This window comes from Sarcophilus harrisii, chromosome 5, assembly GCF_902635505.1.
Source record: "Sarcophilus harrisii chromosome 5, mSarHar1.11, whole genome shotgun sequence".
NCBI lineage: Eukaryota > Metazoa > Chordata > Mammalia > Dasyuromorphia > Dasyuridae > Sarcophilus > Sarcophilus harrisii.
Genome location: NC_045430.1, coordinates 90,245,794 through 90,262,732, shown reverse-complemented (window position 1 = coordinate 90,262,732; position 16,939 = coordinate 90,245,794). Strand labels below are relative to the sequence as shown.

Sequence of the window (16,939 nt, the reverse complement as noted above, 5' to 3'; positions counted from 1 at the left end):
GGTGCTTGAAAATCATAGGGCTACATAATGCTGGAGGAAAAGAACTGGGGAGATTTGGGGATCCCAGAGATCAATCTGGGAAACCTCCTCAGCTCCTGGGCTCCCTATTTATTCCCCCACCTGAGGCTTGGTTATGCACATGGTGATGGACAATTTGATCCTTTATGAGCTTGTGTGGTTAGCTCCACCGCTCTCCTCTGAGAGTATGGGACCCACCCAGTGGGTGCAAATAATAGTTAGAATGTTTCATCTTCAAAGTGCTTCCCTAGCAGGGCACACCCCCAGCCATCGCTCTGAACTGGGGACAGAGGAATACTAGAGGCAGCAGAGGAGGTTGGCCATGTTTCAGAGGAGGTGCACAGATGACTATGGGGGGGGGGAAGACCCCTTGTTTCAGTCTTGGTAGAGGAAGCGAGACAGTAGAATTAAAGGGACCCCAAAGCAATTAGGGAGGAGTAAGGGGCTGCCCAGTCAATGAATGGCAGGGAAAATCAGAAGAGTGATGAATGTGACCAACCATGAGAGGACTGATCAGAAGAAAAAATAGGTTAGGTTGTCATTCTCTTGGTTATTTCAAACTACTGGCAGTCTCTGGGTTGGAAGGGAAATCTAAGTACTTTTAAGGCTGGAATTACTTCCTAGTACCTCAAGACATCTGTGATTCTCTGAGGACAAAGGTGGTAGGAAACCCAGAGCTACAGCTGAAGAGTAGAGGGGATTCTGTGGAGGATGGGAATGAAGTGAAGAGAAATAAACTCAATCCTGGGGAAGAACATACTAGATGGGGAGTACAGGTCATGAGGATGGAAAGTTAAGAATAAGAATTATATAGGTCATCTGGTGGTTGAGGAAGGGCGACATTTGCTATCATTTTATAGGTTTGGAGGTGCCAGGTTGGCATTTTGGAGTCAATTTATTTCCCCTGAACTTGCAATTCAGGGAGCTGCTGACAAGTGAACTGTGGTGGCTTGGGTAATTGAGTCAAACATACTTCAGTCAACTGAATTCTTCCTACCAATCCTTATTAAATGTTTCAATACTTCAAGGACTTATGCTTTGGTCAACGTGAATACTCTCCCAACCAATTCAAAATTACAGCCCTGCTACCACAGAATGGATGACTTCGTGACAAAGGTCAGTTGACAACTCAAGATCACCTCCATGATACAGTGAATCTATTTAAATAATAAGCATGACTAATCATTCATTACTAACATTTCCCTAATAATTTGAAAAAAAATTAAGCGCAAACTTTAAAGAAAAATAAATGTTATGGTATAAATTTAGGCCATAAGCTCTGGGAACAGCAGCAGCATCCCCATCGCCCTGCTTCCAGCTTAGCTCTTACTACCATCAGCATCACCACTACCAACACCACCCAGACCACTGGCATCCATCTAGACCATCCCCTGAAGCTATCTTCGAGGGGAGCAATTCTTATGGAAATATGACTTGGCAGTTTAGTCAGCCAGTAAACATTTATTAAGCACTATGTGCCAAGCAGTAAGTACTGGGGATATGAAAAGAGGCAAACTATAGGAATTGGCCTGAATCACCTCACTATTGAAAAGAGCCATGTCCATCAGAATTGATCATCATATAATTTTATTGTTTCTGTGTACAATGTTCCCCTGGTTTTCCAATACATCCTTGTCTTTTCCTTATTTAGGCTCCTGTCTTATATGCCAGGAGAGAGAAAACAACCACAGGGAAAAGAGACCTAAAATTCCTTGTCCCTAGGGAAGTAGGACACATATCTAAGTGATCAGAAAAACACAAACAGCAATATATTGATGTGTACAGAAGAATAGAGTAAAAATAGAGTTGTTTGTCCTTCCTTTTTGAAAAGGGCCAATGACATAACTTGATGCATTGACTCGTGAGTAAATTGTGCGAAGTAAGTCAGTAAGTACTGAATAATAAAGTTATCAAAGTTAGTTGGTTAATTAGGAAAGATGTGTGGGAAAGGCATAGATTGGAAGTGACTGGCTAAGAGATGGCAGAAGAAGTGGCCAGTGCCAAACTTGGAAGTGTTTTGCCACAGAATTATGAAATATTACAGTTGAAAAGGGAACTCAGGGGTCATCTAGTTCATTCTGCATATAAAGAAAAATCCCATCTAAAATGTTACTGATAGGCAATTAAATAGTCTTTGCTTGAAGACCTACACTAATGGGAAACTTATTACCTCTTATGGTAGCTCATAGCTCCCTAACTGTGGGTAGCTGCAATTGATATGTAGTTAAAGATAATGGTGATAATAATGATATGATAAAATGGACTGGAGTGTCTCTAGCTCACTGATCACTAGCCATTACACCCTTCACCCTGTGACTCAGTTTTATCATCTATAAAATAAGATTGGATTAAATGATATCTAAGATCCTTTTATAGCTCAGAAAAACTATGGTACATGTTTTTATAGACTTTATGGTACTAAAGTGTTTTATATTCATTATCTCATTGCATAGGTACAATAATCCTATTAGGTAAGTAGGGGAGGGCCTGTTGCTTCCTTTCCTCTTTTTATAAATTAGGTTCAGAGAGATGAATAAATCACATAGGGCAAAATGACAATCAAAATTCAATTTTTTTTGAAGATTTCTTTCTTTCTTTTTTGTATATATTCATTTACTGGCTATTTCCTCCCTTTACCTTTTTCTTTTCCATTTTACAACGTCCACTTGAGTTCTGAAAAATACTACTACTCAATAAATACAAATTGCTATTAATAATTACTCCTAAGCAAATGTTCTTGCATGAGATTTCCTTCTTTGGACTAATAGTTCTTATTTATTATTCAATAAATTTGGAAGTGGTCACTGTCGTTGATTTCCTAGTTTAGAAATTGTCAACTGAATTGCTGAATGACGGGATAATCCAATCTGTGATCCTATAATCAAGGGGGAAATAATAGCCCATGTTTCCATGTTCTTTTGTTACTTTCCTGGAAGAATTGAAGTAGGCAGTACAAATTATAGGGCCATAGATTTAGAGCTAGAATGGATTTCAGAGGCCATCTAGTTTAACTCTCATGTGTTATATGCCCCCAGTCATCTATCTTGTAAATGTCATAGCTTGAATTCAAAGCAGAGTTTCTTGATCACAAGTCCAGCTTTTCACTGTGGAATAGGTGGTGAGAGAAGAACAGGTTTGGGGGAGAACAGGAGAACAGGTATCCAGGATCAGATGTGTTTCCTGGATGAACCTAAAAGGAACATTGCTTATCCTGAAGAAAAATGAAGCAGGATTTACTTTGAGGCTCCTCCTTTTATGTAATGAAACTTCCTTTGGCCAAGGTGTAAAACAATAGTTGAGGGTGGGGTGGGCCTATCCCCAGCTATTACTGTTGCCCCAGCTTTTGTTGGGAAGTTTATGGCTTGAGTTGTGGTGATCGTGGTGCTGTTGCTACTGTGAGTGTGTTTGTGGGAGGAAGTAGGGGAAGACAAAGTTTCTGAGTTAGGGTTCTTTGCCTTAGATTCCCCACCTGTGGCCTTCAGTCCTAATCCATCCCCTTCCAACTGGCTCAGTGGGTATTCCCCTATTCTTCAAGTATCTAATTGATTGGTTGGGAGTATGTGATAAAAGACAAAGAGGGCTCCCTGGTTAGTCCCTAAAGGACGCAGAACCTCATAGACCGACTAGTCCACTGGCCAATGGGTGAGGGCTTGAAGTTTCTTGTTTAAAAGACCAAGTGGTACTTCTGATTGTGTAACAGTGCTTATCACCATTTCCTCCTCACAATGTGGACCATATTCCCCTCTTTGCCCCAACCTCCAAAAGCCATTTTCCAGCAGCTGAACTTTTGAGCTCACCAGTCACATCTCAGAGTTAGAGCAATGGCAGATCCTGTCAGTCCCTGTGTGCCTAGCATGGTGATATTTGACATCATTCAGATGGGGATGTATTGGTAGTCCTTTCCATTCTTAGCAATGGCAAATAATTCTGAGTAAAACTTATAGGTCCCCAATGACTACGTTGGCTACAAAAGTCATGGAATGGGGAAGGACCCCTCCAAAAATTGTGTCCACTATCAACCTTCCTTCCTTTGTCTTACCCAGACTTTTAACCCTTGCTGGATTATGTATTTCTGGACCCAATGCAATGGCCTTACACCCCTACCTCACCTCTGACTTTCATCATATACTCTTATTCATATAGGATGTTCTCTTTAAACCCCGTTTCCCCCTCATATCTAAAAATGTAGCCCCAGACTCCTCCAGGAAACCTTCTCTGACTACTCTCCTTGACTTGAGAGGGGGAAAAAACACATCAAATTACACAAGACTAATCACTCAGCAACCCTTCAAAACTTATGGCCAACTCTGCTTGTAAATGTTCTTCATCTTTCAACGTTTTTGGAGCATATATATGCTGTTTTCCCTATTGGACTAGGGGTTTCCCAATAACAAAAAGGCTCCCAATTTCCCTGTGTATCCCCTTCTTTCTCCAGAGTGTCCAGGAAAAGGTTCTCCATATAGTAGGATCACAAAAAATTATTGTTGAACATATTCCTTAAAACATACCTTAGCCAGGCAGGGAAATGGCTGATTGAGGTAGTTTATAATTCAGTCAAACCTCACTCTTCCATTCTTTTATGCCCCGTCTTTAGCCTTGTCATCTTTTACTCATTTTGAAGTATATCTCTTTAAAAGATGGAAAATCTTGTGCTTATAGCACAATTTTATTTTTTATTTTTTAAATAGGATTTTATTTTCCCAATTATATGTAAAGACAATTGCTAACATTAATTTTTCATAAGATTTTTAGTTCCAATTTTTCTCTCTCTTTTCCTCTCTCCCCTCTCCTCTTCCCAAGATGGCAAGCAATCTGATTATATACAACACAATTTCTTTATTGAGAGGTGCAGAGTCCTAATCCATTTTTGCCTTCAATTGTACTGAGAGTCTGTTGCTGATTATCCATGAAAAAATTACCTCTTTAAAAATTATCTTTAGCATCCTTCCTTCTACTATTCAGCTAGTTCCTGGGCTGCTGACTTCCAAGTTGAAACAGGAAGGAGAAGGGGGTGAGTGTATTTGAATATCTATGATAGAATCTCAGAATTAGATGAGACCTTTGAAGTAATTTAGTTCAATCAGTAAATGAATAAGATTCCTCGTATCCACAAAAATATTCTAAATGTGATCATCCAGTCTTAGAAGACCTCTGGTGATGGAGAACTTATTACTTCCTGATCTATTTGATTATATCTGATTATAGTGCAAAGCCAAATAAAAGTTACTTGTGAATCATGCATTGTTTGGAAATATCCAGAATGTTTTTATTATTCATGCTTTAGCTCCTTTCCAGTAATGCTATTAGCAGCATTTTCCATCTACCAGAAAGAGGTCAAATGAAGCCTTTCCTAAAATGGGGCCTATCCAAAGAATCTGGGATGGTGAGAATTTGCCTTCTGCACACTCAGGCACTTAGGTATTGCATGATAGAATTCTGGTCTTGGAGTCAGAAAGAGGCCTCAAATACTTACCTGCTGTGTGATCCAGAGCAAGTCACTTTACTGCCTCAGTTTCCTAAGTGTAAAATAGCATATATCTCATAGGAATATTGTGAGGATCAGATTAGATAATATTTGCAAAATATTTAATTATATGCATGGCATATATTATATAGTAGGCACTTAATAAATGCTTGTTTCCTTCTTATTTTTTCCAGAGAGAGAAAGAAAGAGATAGAAATAGAGAAAGAGAAAAGGGGGAGGAAGGGGAGGAGGGAGGAAGGAAGGGAGGGAACAAAGAAGGGAGGGAAGAAAGAAAGAACTCCCATCTCCTTATTTCTCAAGATTACAATGACTTTTCCAACTGCCACATCACATTGCTACCTCATAATGAGCTTCCAGTCCACTAAAATATCTTGTATCTTTTTTCAGGAAAATTGCTATCTAACCACATTTCCCCAATTTAATGCTTTTGACATTGAGTTTTGAACCCAAGTATAAGATTTTACATTTATCTCTATCATAGAGAGATAAAGAGATAAATCTTATTGGATTGAACTCAATCAATGTCAAGATTTTTCTGGATTCTAAATGTACCTATCTCTCTCCTGAGCTGCTTGCTAGACACATTTATTTGGATGTCTCAAACCCAACTGTCTAAAAATCTCTTAATTTCCTCCTAAACCCATCCTTCTCATTTAATATCTTTATTTCCTTTGAAGATTCAGTCATTCTTGAAGTTACCCAGTCTTACAATCTCTGAACCACGTTCAGACTTTACCTCAATTTCTCCCAACCTCCATATCTAATTAGTTACCAAGTTCTGTCAAATCTTCATAATATTTCTTAAAATCTGTCCTCTTGTGTCCACTCACACTATCACCATTTTAGTTGTCTCTCATCATCGTTAGCCTAAATTATTACAGCAACCTATTAATTGGTCTCCCCATATCCATTCTCTGTTCCTTCTCAGTTCTCCACATAGATACCAAAGTAATTTTCCTAAAGTATAGATATAGGTATAGTTTCACTGCTCGAGAAGCTTCATTGGCTCCTTATTGCTACCACAGCAAAATACAAACTCTTTTTTCGTCTAAAGCCTTTCACATTAATAGTATTTCATATATCTAATAGGTAAGCCAAAAGAGACTCCTGATTATTTTTTATACACGGCAATCTATGACTGGGTATGGCTGTTTCCAAACTTGAAATGATCTCTCTTTTGGAATTTCTACTTCCCTTTGAGTTTCAACTCAAGTGTTAGGTGTTTCAAGAGTCCTTTCCTGATTCCCCCAGTTGTTACTGCTGCCTCCCCCCCCACCTTATTTATTCTATCTTTATCCCCATCTCTGTCTCTGTCTCTCTGTCTGTCTCCCATTTTCCTTCCTTCCTTTCTTCCTTCCTTCCTTCCTTCCTTCCTTCCTTCCTTCCTTCCTTCCTTCCTTCCTTCCTTCCTTCCTTCCTTCCTTCCTTCCTTCCCCTTCCTTCTCCCCCCTCCATCTCTCTCCATAAATCTATATTCAGCATTTGCTTATTTTTGAACATATTATATCTTCCTAGTAGAATTTAATTTCTCAAGGGCAAGAACTATTTTCTTTTTGCATCTGTAACCCAGAGTTCCTGGCAGTTTAGCAAATGCTTATAGATTGATTGATTATCATTTAGGAATAAATCTCTCTAGGGAAGATTTTCTGGAGAAGGGGTTAGAATATCTAGAGAAGGATTTAACTATATAGTGTTTGGGGGACACTTTGTATATAGGAATAACATTCATTTTAATTGTTGATGGAAAACCAAAGGCATCAGGAGAGATCTGAGAAAAGGTAGAGAGAGACCAGGTCATAGATTGTAGGATTTTGAATTGGAGAAAGGTTTAAAGATCATCTAGTCCAGGGGTCTTGGCAAATATTTAACAACCAATTCTCCAAAAGTTTAAATTGGCATGAGTAATATTTTCTCCATCATTTTCTTAAGGCTGGACAATCAACAAAACAATAAATTAAATTCTTATTTAGAGTTTATAGTAATTTCTAAGGTGTAAATATTCAAAATGAACATTTAACAGTCAGCTCTTAAGAGTTATTTTCCAACTAATTCCTACATACCTTCATTCTACAGGTGAGGAAGACCAAAGTTCTTTTCACTGTACTCTAAGGCAAAGGAGGGACAATTTGATGACTTTTGAGGCACCTTCTTTCTTTAAATCCATGATCTTAGAATCCACACAGTCTTGGGAGAGACCTTAGCTTAAAAAGACCAAGTTCTTCCATTCTATTCACAGTCATTTCCAGTCATCTTGATCTATATCTTGCCACTGGATCTAGATAGACCTGGAGGAGAAAGTGAGGCTGGTGACTTTGCTTAGCTCTCCCTCACTTAAATCCAATTCACTTGTATGTGATGGCATCACTTCTCTGGTATCAAGGTCTTCTTTGAGAAAGGAGGACCATCAACAATTTTAAGAGGGACTTTGAAACAAAAAAGGCTGCTTTGTAGCCTTATCACCGAAAGGGGGTAGTTGTGTGTGTGTGTGTGTGTGTGTGTGTGTGTGTGTGTGTGTATGTGTGTGTGTGTGTAGCATCAGATTAAAGAATAGTTTTTTTTTTGGTTTGGTTGTATCCACAGGATCCTCCCCCCTAGACACCTTGGAATCCCCCTTTCTGCCTATAAGATAACAATTTTCAGTTCTGAGGTAATTTGGACAGCTCATTGATCCCTGGAGGAGAAGAAAGATATTTGTCTCTAAGTTCTCAGGAAGATGCCAAAGACAGAACTCTCCCGTTTCTGAAGAAATTCATAATAGGGTCTGAATGCTAGGACTCTTGAATAGGGTCTGAATTTACAATTTTTTTGGGAGAAGGTTCAGTATAAAACTTTGGGGAGCAAGAAGTATTTGGTGTAGCAGAAAGAGCACTAGATTTTTAACAGAAGACTTTGGCTTTGTTCTCAGTTCTGCATTTTAATTTCTCAGTGATTTTGGGCAACTCGACTTACTTCTTTGGATTTCTGTTTTCTCATCTGAAAAAATGAAGGGGTAGTGGATTTCTAGGTCCGTTCCAGCTTTAAATTCTGATTGAATGGGTGCATGTGGTCATGAATATATTCATAGGTATACACAGGCAATTCATAAATTTGCTTTGTGTGTATGTTGCATGTGATGTGTGGGAGTGAGTGTGTAAGGAAGTATACATGTGTGTATGTGATGCCTATATGTTGCTAAAGGACCAGTCACAGAAACATGATAAAAGATCTAACATCCTCCCCTATTCCCCCAAATAATGTCTAGTTCTTGATTCTCCCTCATTCCCAATTTAACACAGAAAACATTTCTAGAAAAGGGGACCCCTGTCTCGAGAGCTTGAAGTTCTGGATCCAGGAAGGGAGGAGAAGGGAGGGAGGGAAGATGAAACCTCAATCACATTCATTGGCCCTGTCTCAGTCCCCTGGCCTGAGTCACTGCAATCTCTCAGTTTCCACACCTGCATAATGGGAGGGGATGATGTGAGTTGGGCCCTTTGAAGATGAAAAGCGGGCATTTTGGGGTGAAGGTTCATAAACATCTATGCTGCATCTGGCCCCCAATTAAGCAAATTAAGGGAGGAGCTGAAGCAGCAAAATGTCCCAAGCCCATTAAGGCTGTTAATTGCTCTTGACCCAGTGGCAGGGACCAAGCCTGGCTCCCACAGGTATAAAAGGACCATGAGACCAGAGACTTGTCATCTTGTTAACAATTCCTCTCCTCTTCAGACAACCTTTCCCAGAAGCAGCAGCATGACTTGTGGATCTTATTGTGGAGGCTCTGTGAGAGCTTTCAGCTGTGCCTCAGCCTGTGGGCCCCGACCTGGCCGCTGCTGTGTTACAGCTGCTCCCTACCGAGGAGTGTCCTGCTACAGGGGACTGTCTGGCTTTGGCAGCCGCAGCTTCTGTGGAGGTTACAGGGCTGGCTCCTGCGGCCGTAGCTTTGGCTACCGCTCTGGCGGAGTGTGCGGACCCAGCCCCCCCTGCATTACCACTGTGTCTGTCAACGAGAGCCTCCTGACCCCCCTCAACTTGGAAATCGACCCCAATGCTCAGTGTGTGAAGCATGAGGAGAAGGAACAGATTAAGTGCCTGAATAGCAAATTCGCTGCCTTCATTGACAAGGTAAGTGATGAAGAAGTGAGCTCTCCTCTGTGGGAATGCCTTCTGGGGAGAGGAAGCAGACAAACAGAGGGAGAAGTCTTTTTGATTTCAGTGTAGGATGGTTCTTCCTTAACCTTGACAAAAGGGGAATGAAGACTGCCAGCTAGCTACCCTTTCTGTGGTGACCCACAATATCCCAATCAGCACTGGTATCCTAGAAACCCATCTTCCTCAAACCTTCTCCTAGTGGCTTATCCTTTGTGAGGTGAGCAGAGGGGAACTGTAGAGTCCCATCTGAGAATAGGAGTTTGCCTTTAGAATGAGAAAGCTGGGTCTTTGGACTAAAGCAATTTTCTCATTAAGGTTCAGAGGACCAGATATTTCTATTTGGGGACTCCAGATTTCTCATCTACAAAATAGGCTGGACTAGGTGATCTCAAAGGTGTCCCCTGGCTCTAGATTTTATATTCACTCCTTCTATTCTTAAGTCATCTCTGTGTTGGAAAAATCCAGATGTTCAATAACTCATTAGATAGTTTCTGGATTAGAAAATTATGATTTCTTTCTTATCTATCCTTGGAATTACAAAATACAGAACTTTAGCTCTTGGTGAAAATATTCAGGGATTTTTTTTGATAATTAGTTGTCCTCTGATCTGGACAGGACAGATGTTCAGAGAATCAGCCTTTTATTGCTTTTTAAAAATTATTTTTGGTTTATTTTATTATTTTTGCAACTGTCCCCTTTTGCCTTCCCTACTGTCCCCTATCTTCCTTCTCTTCTTTTCCTGTTGAATTCCTGTCTGGTCTTACTCCTTTCCGGAGCACTCTCCATGGGATATAAGAATAACTAGGAACTAGCCTGACCATTCACCTTCCTCCTTGGACAATAGGTGCGGTTCCTAGAGCAGCAGAACAAGCTTCTGGAGACCAAGTGGCAATTCTACCAGAACCGGAAATGCTGTGAGAGCAACCTGGAGCCCCTGTTCCAGGGATATATTGAGACCCTGAAGCGGGAACTGGAGTGTGTGGAGGCTGACAGTGGGCGCCTGGCTTCTGAGCTCAATCACGTGCAAGAAGTCCTGGAGGGCTACAAGAAGAAGTGAGAATTTGGCAAAAGAAAGGAAATAGGCTTCTACTATAGAACCTCCCAATAGTAAAAGGAGTTAGAGACTGGAGCACAGCGTTAGAGACTGGAGCACTCCCTTTTTTAGGGAGACTTTTAATAGGAGGGAGATTCAGGGGCATGAATGCACCTGGTAAAGGAGGAAGGAAGGGTGTTAAAACCCTCTCAGTTTTGGTGTTAGGAAGGAAATAAGGGTCTTCTGGATATTTATTATTTTTCCATTCTAGATTTGCTGTTAATTTTCTATTGAAGCTATCACTATTTCTCTTGATATTATAGTCAACTCTCAATCCCCACTGTACATTCTCATACTCCAAAGACTCTTATAGACCTTAGAAAGAAAAATTTTCTGTTACTGTTTTATTATCTCTCTGTATAGCCCAGGAAAGCTAGTCAGTTCAGAGAAAGAAGGCAGCTCAACATAGGCTGATGATTTGATGCTGTTTATCTTCCTTTTATGAAAGTACAGATGAGGAAGATGGACAGCATTTTAACTCCTCTAAAGAGAGATATACAGGGAGGCTTTCTGAAGTGCTGTGCATTCCCAGATTATGGCCAGTGTGTCTCAGGTTCAAACAAAGGATGGTTTTTAAATGATCTGCATTGCTAGTGGACCCATCATTGATATAGAGAACCAAGAGTTAGATCTCCAATTTTCGATCCTGAGTCTAATATATGGGATTTTTCCTAGTTAATATGCCCCCCCTTTTCTCAGAAGGACTTCAATCTACCTTTCACTGATCTGGGTTCCCTCTCCTTTATTCTATTTCAGGTATGAGGAGGAGGTTTCCCTGAGAGCCACAGCTGAGAATGAATTCGTTGCTTTGAAGAAGGTGAGTGACACTGGGCATGGGGTTTGATTTGAAAGAGAGAAAGAAAAGTGCTCTGAAATATGTGCCCACAAAGCTTTCTTCAGGGTATAGATATTTGTGATCTTCAAAAGGAGGATAAGATAATCTTTCCAAAGCAAATCTGATGAATTTTTAAGAAAACCAGGATACTGAGAAACACAATTAGAAACTGGGAAGTGATGTTTGATCAGGGAGTAGCATCCAGCCCCAGGGAAAGGACAGGTATGAATTGACCTCTGAGGGAGCTTTCTAGCTTCAGATTTTATGATTTACCAGCTGGAGAGTGGTGGAAGTTCTGCCAAGTCTTATAGCAAAGAAGCGTCTATACATCTGGATCTTTTCCTGTCCCGAGTTTCTTCTTTGTTTCTTGAAGGTGGAAGCTAAAATTGAATCCATAAGCAAAGATATGACTAGGAGTAATAGGACATAACTTAAATATATTGGAACTTAAGAGTCAGATGAATTCTTGGTTGGAAAGAAAAGGAGGAAGATCTCTGAGGATATTCCCCCAGATTGGGAAATGGCCTCTGGGAAATCTACAGATGGAGAAGAGCACATTTTGAAATAGAATGAAATACATTTGCCAAGAAGGAAACCCAGATTTATGTTCCACTTTTGCATCTTGCTATCTATTTGACTCTCAAGTTTCTTCATTATAAATTTGTAAGCTTTCATTTCTATGTATTCAGTGTTCCTTCTCCATTTCCCAATAGGATGTCGATTGTGCCTACCTCCGCAAATCTGACCTGGAGGCCAATACTGAAGCTCTGATAGAGGAGATCAACTTCCTGAGGGCCTTGTATGAGGAGGTGAGAAACCAAGAAGGAGCACCTGGGAAACACACAGACCATGGAGAAAGAGAAAGCCCAGGGGCAGGGAAGGAAGTTCAGGATCCATGGAGCTTATTCATGCCAGACTAGAGCAGCAGCTCCTCTCCAGATCTGAACTCTTCTGAATACATAAAAGAAACATATTCTCTCCAGGATAGGAGGCCTTGGAGTAGGGGAGCTGAGGTTCAAAAGCCAGTTGTACTCAGGAATTCAGTCCCATTGCTGGTTCAGGAGGCTAGAGTCAAAACCCTTAGTTAAAGACTTCTTATCCCCTATAGAAACTGGTAAGAAGTTTGCAAGAACATGCTTGTAGGACTAAGTCCAAATGATTGTCAAATGAAAGATAGAAAGGAAATTAAGTCTATAAAATGAGAGCAGTGGACTAGATCTCTAAAACTTCTTTCCAGATCTAAATCTTACAATTATTCTACATGTCCCCCCCCCCCTGCCCTAGTTTAGAAGATTTAGAGATAAAAGTATTTACATGTCCATGTGGATCTGGAAGAAAGGAATGAGCTAGAGCTGAAGATGATGGATCAAACTAGAAAATCAGATAGCAGGTCTGCTAGATATGTCAGGAGAAAGCAAGGAATCTATAGCTCTGAATAGAAATCAGCAAGCAGCATCAATTGAAGTGGAAACAGCCTGGATGACTCCTCCTGCCTTTCTGTTTGTCTTTCCTGGGACTGTGTATCTGAAGTGGGAGATTTGGACAGGATGGACCACAACGGGCATGTCTGAAAGGAAGATGGAATCCTGAGGAGTTGTACAGAGATAGAATTCCATTCTCCACAAATGTTTGACCATCTCTTTCTTTTCTCCTTCCCCTGACTTTGTAGGAGATCCGAGTCCTGCAGTCCCACATCTCAGACACTTCCGTTGTTGTGAAGATGGACAACAGCCGAGACCTCAACATGGACTGTGTCATTGCTGAAATCAAGTCTCAGTACGATGACATTGCCAGCCGCAGCCGGGCTGAGGCTGAATCTTGGTACCGCAGCAAGGTGAGTGAGCATGGATTCCTCACCTTTTTCTTCCACCTGAACTGCAATGGGAAGGCTGGTGGGTGGATAGCTTTGGGAAGGACTTGCCTTTTTTTCTGGAGATACTCATTTTCCAGGCCTTTATGGAGGCTCCTTTCCCATTGTGGTTTAAGGGAGGAACAGATGATTGCAGCAATTGTTGAGATAAGTTGATGATTTTTTTCTTTCTCTAGTATATAATTCCCCTCTTTCTCTTTTTCCCTTTATAGTGTGAAGAGATGAAGGCCACAGTGATCCGCCATGGGGAGACTCTACGCAGAACTAAGGAGGAGATCAATGAGCTGAACCGCATGATCCAGAGATTGACTGCTGAGGTGGAGAATGCCAAATGCCAGGTATGGACAGAGATCACATTTGGATAGAAAAGAATTAGGTTAAACCATAGCAGGAGAGATTCAATATACATATATTTCCATGGGGAACTCCCAAAGAACCAGAAAAGATAAAAGATAAAGGGGTTCTGTAGAACCTTTTCCCTTAGAGAAGCCCCTTTTTATATGAGAGAGACAGATAAGAGATAAACACAAAGGCAGACAGGCAGAGAGATGGGTGAGGGAAGAATTCTGCATAAAGGCAGGGAAAGAGTTGAGTTTGTCTCAGGAAATATGATTCCCCAAACACTTTGCTAACCTGACTTCTCCTCATGGGTTCCTGTTGCCCCTTCCAGAATTCCAAGCTGGAGGCTGCTGTGACACAGTCTGAGCAGCAGGGTGAGGCTGCCCTCAATGATGCCCGCTGCAAGCTGGCCGGTCTGGAGGAGGCTCTGCAGAAGGCTAAGCAGGACATGGCTTGTCTGCTGAAGGAGTACCAGGAGGTCATGAACTCCAAGCTGGGTCTGGACATCGAAATTGCCACCTACAAACGCCTGTTGGAAGGCGAGGAGCAAAGGTGGGTGCCTTGGGCAGTCTTTCCTTTTTCCCAATCCAGCCAGGTCTCCCAGATTGCTCTGTCCCTAACCATTCTGAACTAGGGCAGAGGAAACAGTCACTCGACTCTCCTTTACAAACTTCCCTCATCCTGCACTGGACAGGTAATTTGAACTTAGTCCTATGCATATTCTTCCCACCCCTTAGAAGCTTTTGAGTGGGGGTTCTCAGTTGGACTCACTGGCTGTGGGTATGGGTCCTCAGCTCAGGGCTTACTTGGAGCTTCCTTTTGGACCTCCTTTGCACCTGGTATCAACAATCTTTACATCCTCCCAAATCTTTTCCCCACATCCATTGGTGGCACTTACCCCCCCTCTTATTCCTAGAACTCTACCATCCCTTTAATATGATACTTAGTCCTACCCCTCCCTGATAGTTAGCACACCCCAGGCTCTTAGCTTCTCAACTCTGACATTTATTCCATTCTCATTCCATCCCCATCAATGGCACCAGTTCATCCCTCTCTCAGCCTTGACATTTAATGTCTATCCCATCACTGTCACTTTACCATTTATCTCTAGTTCTCTGGCTCCACAGGTACTTTACAAAGGCTTTAATCACATTGGTTGGATCCTGGCAAATCCAGCCATAGCTTTCTATCAATTTAATTGTGTTTTATACTTGAGGACTTTGATGGGAAGCTTTCATTGGCCTGTCCAGAGCCACTGTACTCTGTTGAGTTCCCCAAACCGGAATCAATAATGGAAGCAAGGGTTGCAGCTAAATACTAAGAAGAACTTTCTGTTGAGATACTCAAAGGTTGTGTGTGTCCCCTACTGCATAGATCTTTACAAAAAGAAATGATCACTTTTTTGGTGATGGTGAAAATACTGTCTCATTGAAAGGAGGGGAATGATTCTAATGTCTCTGGCTGGGTCATTCAGTAGTAGATGAGACAGAGAAATATAAACCAAGTTACAATCCATGTCTCTTGGGTCTTTTGGTCAGCCAGTCAACAAAGAGTATATCTCTCCCTATTGGGCATCTTCTTTCTATGAGTATTGGGAAGGAATATTGGTAGAGATTTGGCTTCTGTCTTAGCCATCTCACAGTCTAATGTAGGAGTTAGGACTCCAACATTTATAAGGAGAAGTTCTAGAATTTAAACACAGGTCTTCTGATTCCAAATTCAGTGCATAGTGAATGACTTTGAATTTTATTCCACCTTAATTGAGTGAACTGAGGGGCTTTATTGACATTAAACTGACTTTTCTTCCTTTTCTTCCCCAACACAGGTTGTGTGAGGGTGTTGGTGCTGTGAATGTCTGTAAGTAATTTCAGCTTTCCCCTTTTGCTCATACTGGGGTTGCTGGAGCGTCTCTAGTGGTGGGTGTTGCTTTCTGGATGTTCTCAAGCAGAACAAGCTGCAGCACAGACTTGACTCTGTCTTTCTCTTGCCTCTCCCCATCCTAGGTGTCAGCAGCTCCCGCGGTGGCGTCGTCTGTGGCGATCTCTGCACCAGCACCTCCGGTGCCCGTGTTGTCAGCAGCGGCAGTAGTGGCCCCTCTGGTGGCAGCGTGGTGGTCAGTGCACCCAATGCCTGTGCCCCTTGTGGGGGTGGCAGTGGTGTTGGCACCGGCTGTAGCATCCGCTCTTGTGGTACCAGCTGTTGTGGAGTCAAGAGGTGTTAGGAAGTCAGGAAGAAACAGAATTGAACTTCACCCCCAGAAATGTCACTGCAACCTCACCACATCCTTCACTGCTCTTGGACAGCAATGTATTCTTCAGTCCCATCCACTCTCCATGGCCCAGCCACAGTTTCAACAGAGCATGAGAACTTGCACATTTTATGCCTCTAAATGAAATTTCCCAAGGACTTCCATCTTCTTTTTCTTCTACTATCTGATATTAAACCAGACCTTAGTAGCTATTGGATGGCCTGATCTTAATACCCAATCGGATCTAGTTCTCTGATGGGTGGATGGCTCCCTTTTCTGAATCTGTTGCTTATATACCAGGCAGTTATTTCTTAGTAGTTATCTCACTGTATTTCTTCTCCAACTGTCTGTCTGTCTTCTGCTGGATTATTTGGCTCTGGCAGGTCTGTTACAATAGTAACATTAAGGTCTACAGAGGGTGGAGGAGAAACCCCATCTGGGAGCAAAGGGTTTCTCAGTAGCTTTAGGTAATGATCCTTGGTTGTGCCAACAGTCACTCTGCCTATGCTGTCATTATGGCTGCTGCCTCTGGAATGGGAAGATGAGAAACACTGCTGTATTTTTGTTTTCAGTTGACTCTATGGTATTCACACCCCATCTAATTTCCTTCCCCTGTCTATACCCCAAAGTTCCCAGAAAGCCAATAATTCAATTTCTTGTATGTTTGTCTTTGTTTCATTCTGCCTCTCCAATAAATTCAATGTAGTGAATCAAGTCTGATGTCTAAGAGTCTTAAATGTACCAATGATACTGATTCACAAATGTGATTTAGGGGATTCATAGAATTCCTTATAGAGTTACCAAGTATTCCAAGACTGGAGGGAGTTGGGAAATTCTCCAGTTGGTAGTCAGCTCAGTTCTAATTATCTGTCTCTGGGTGATATGATTTCAAAGATAGGATATTCTCCCTAAATAATACAGGCTGA

General features: G+C 41.5%; 1 protein-coding gene across 1 annotated transcript; it reads left to right on the top strand.

Annotated features, from left to right (window-relative positions):
• The first annotated feature begins 9,184 nt into the window (after nt 1–9,184).
• Nucleotides 9,185–16,727, top strand: LOC100915011 (keratin, type II cuticular Hb6). The gene is made up of 9 exons (XM_003772220.3): nt 9,185–9,601; nt 10,473–10,681; nt 11,478–11,538; nt 12,270–12,365; nt 13,226–13,390; nt 13,639–13,764; nt 14,097–14,317; nt 15,591–15,622; nt 15,769–16,727. The coding sequence occupies exons 1-9, from the start codon at nt 9,230–9,232 to the stop codon at nt 15,984–15,986; spliced, it is 1,500 nt and encodes a 499-aa protein (XP_003772268.1). The 5' UTR covers nt 9,185–9,229; the 3' UTR covers nt 15,987–16,727.
• The last annotated feature ends 212 nt before the right edge of the window (nt 16,728–16,939 follow it).

Excerpts from the sequence above, each read along its gene's own strand:
- LOC100915011 (XM_003772220.3), top strand. The coding sequence starts at position 9,230 with ATGACTTGTGGATCTTATTGTGGAGGCTCTGTGAGAGCTTTCAGCTGT. Across the intron at positions 11,539-12,269 it reads AATTCGTTGCTTTGAAGAAG|GATGTCGATTGTGCCTACCT; the intron begins GTGAGTGACACT and ends ATTTCCCAATAG. Across the intron at positions 12,366-13,225 it reads TGAGGGCCTTGTATGAGGAG|GAGATCCGAGTCCTGCAGTC; the intron begins GTGAGAAACCAA and ends CTGACTTTGTAG.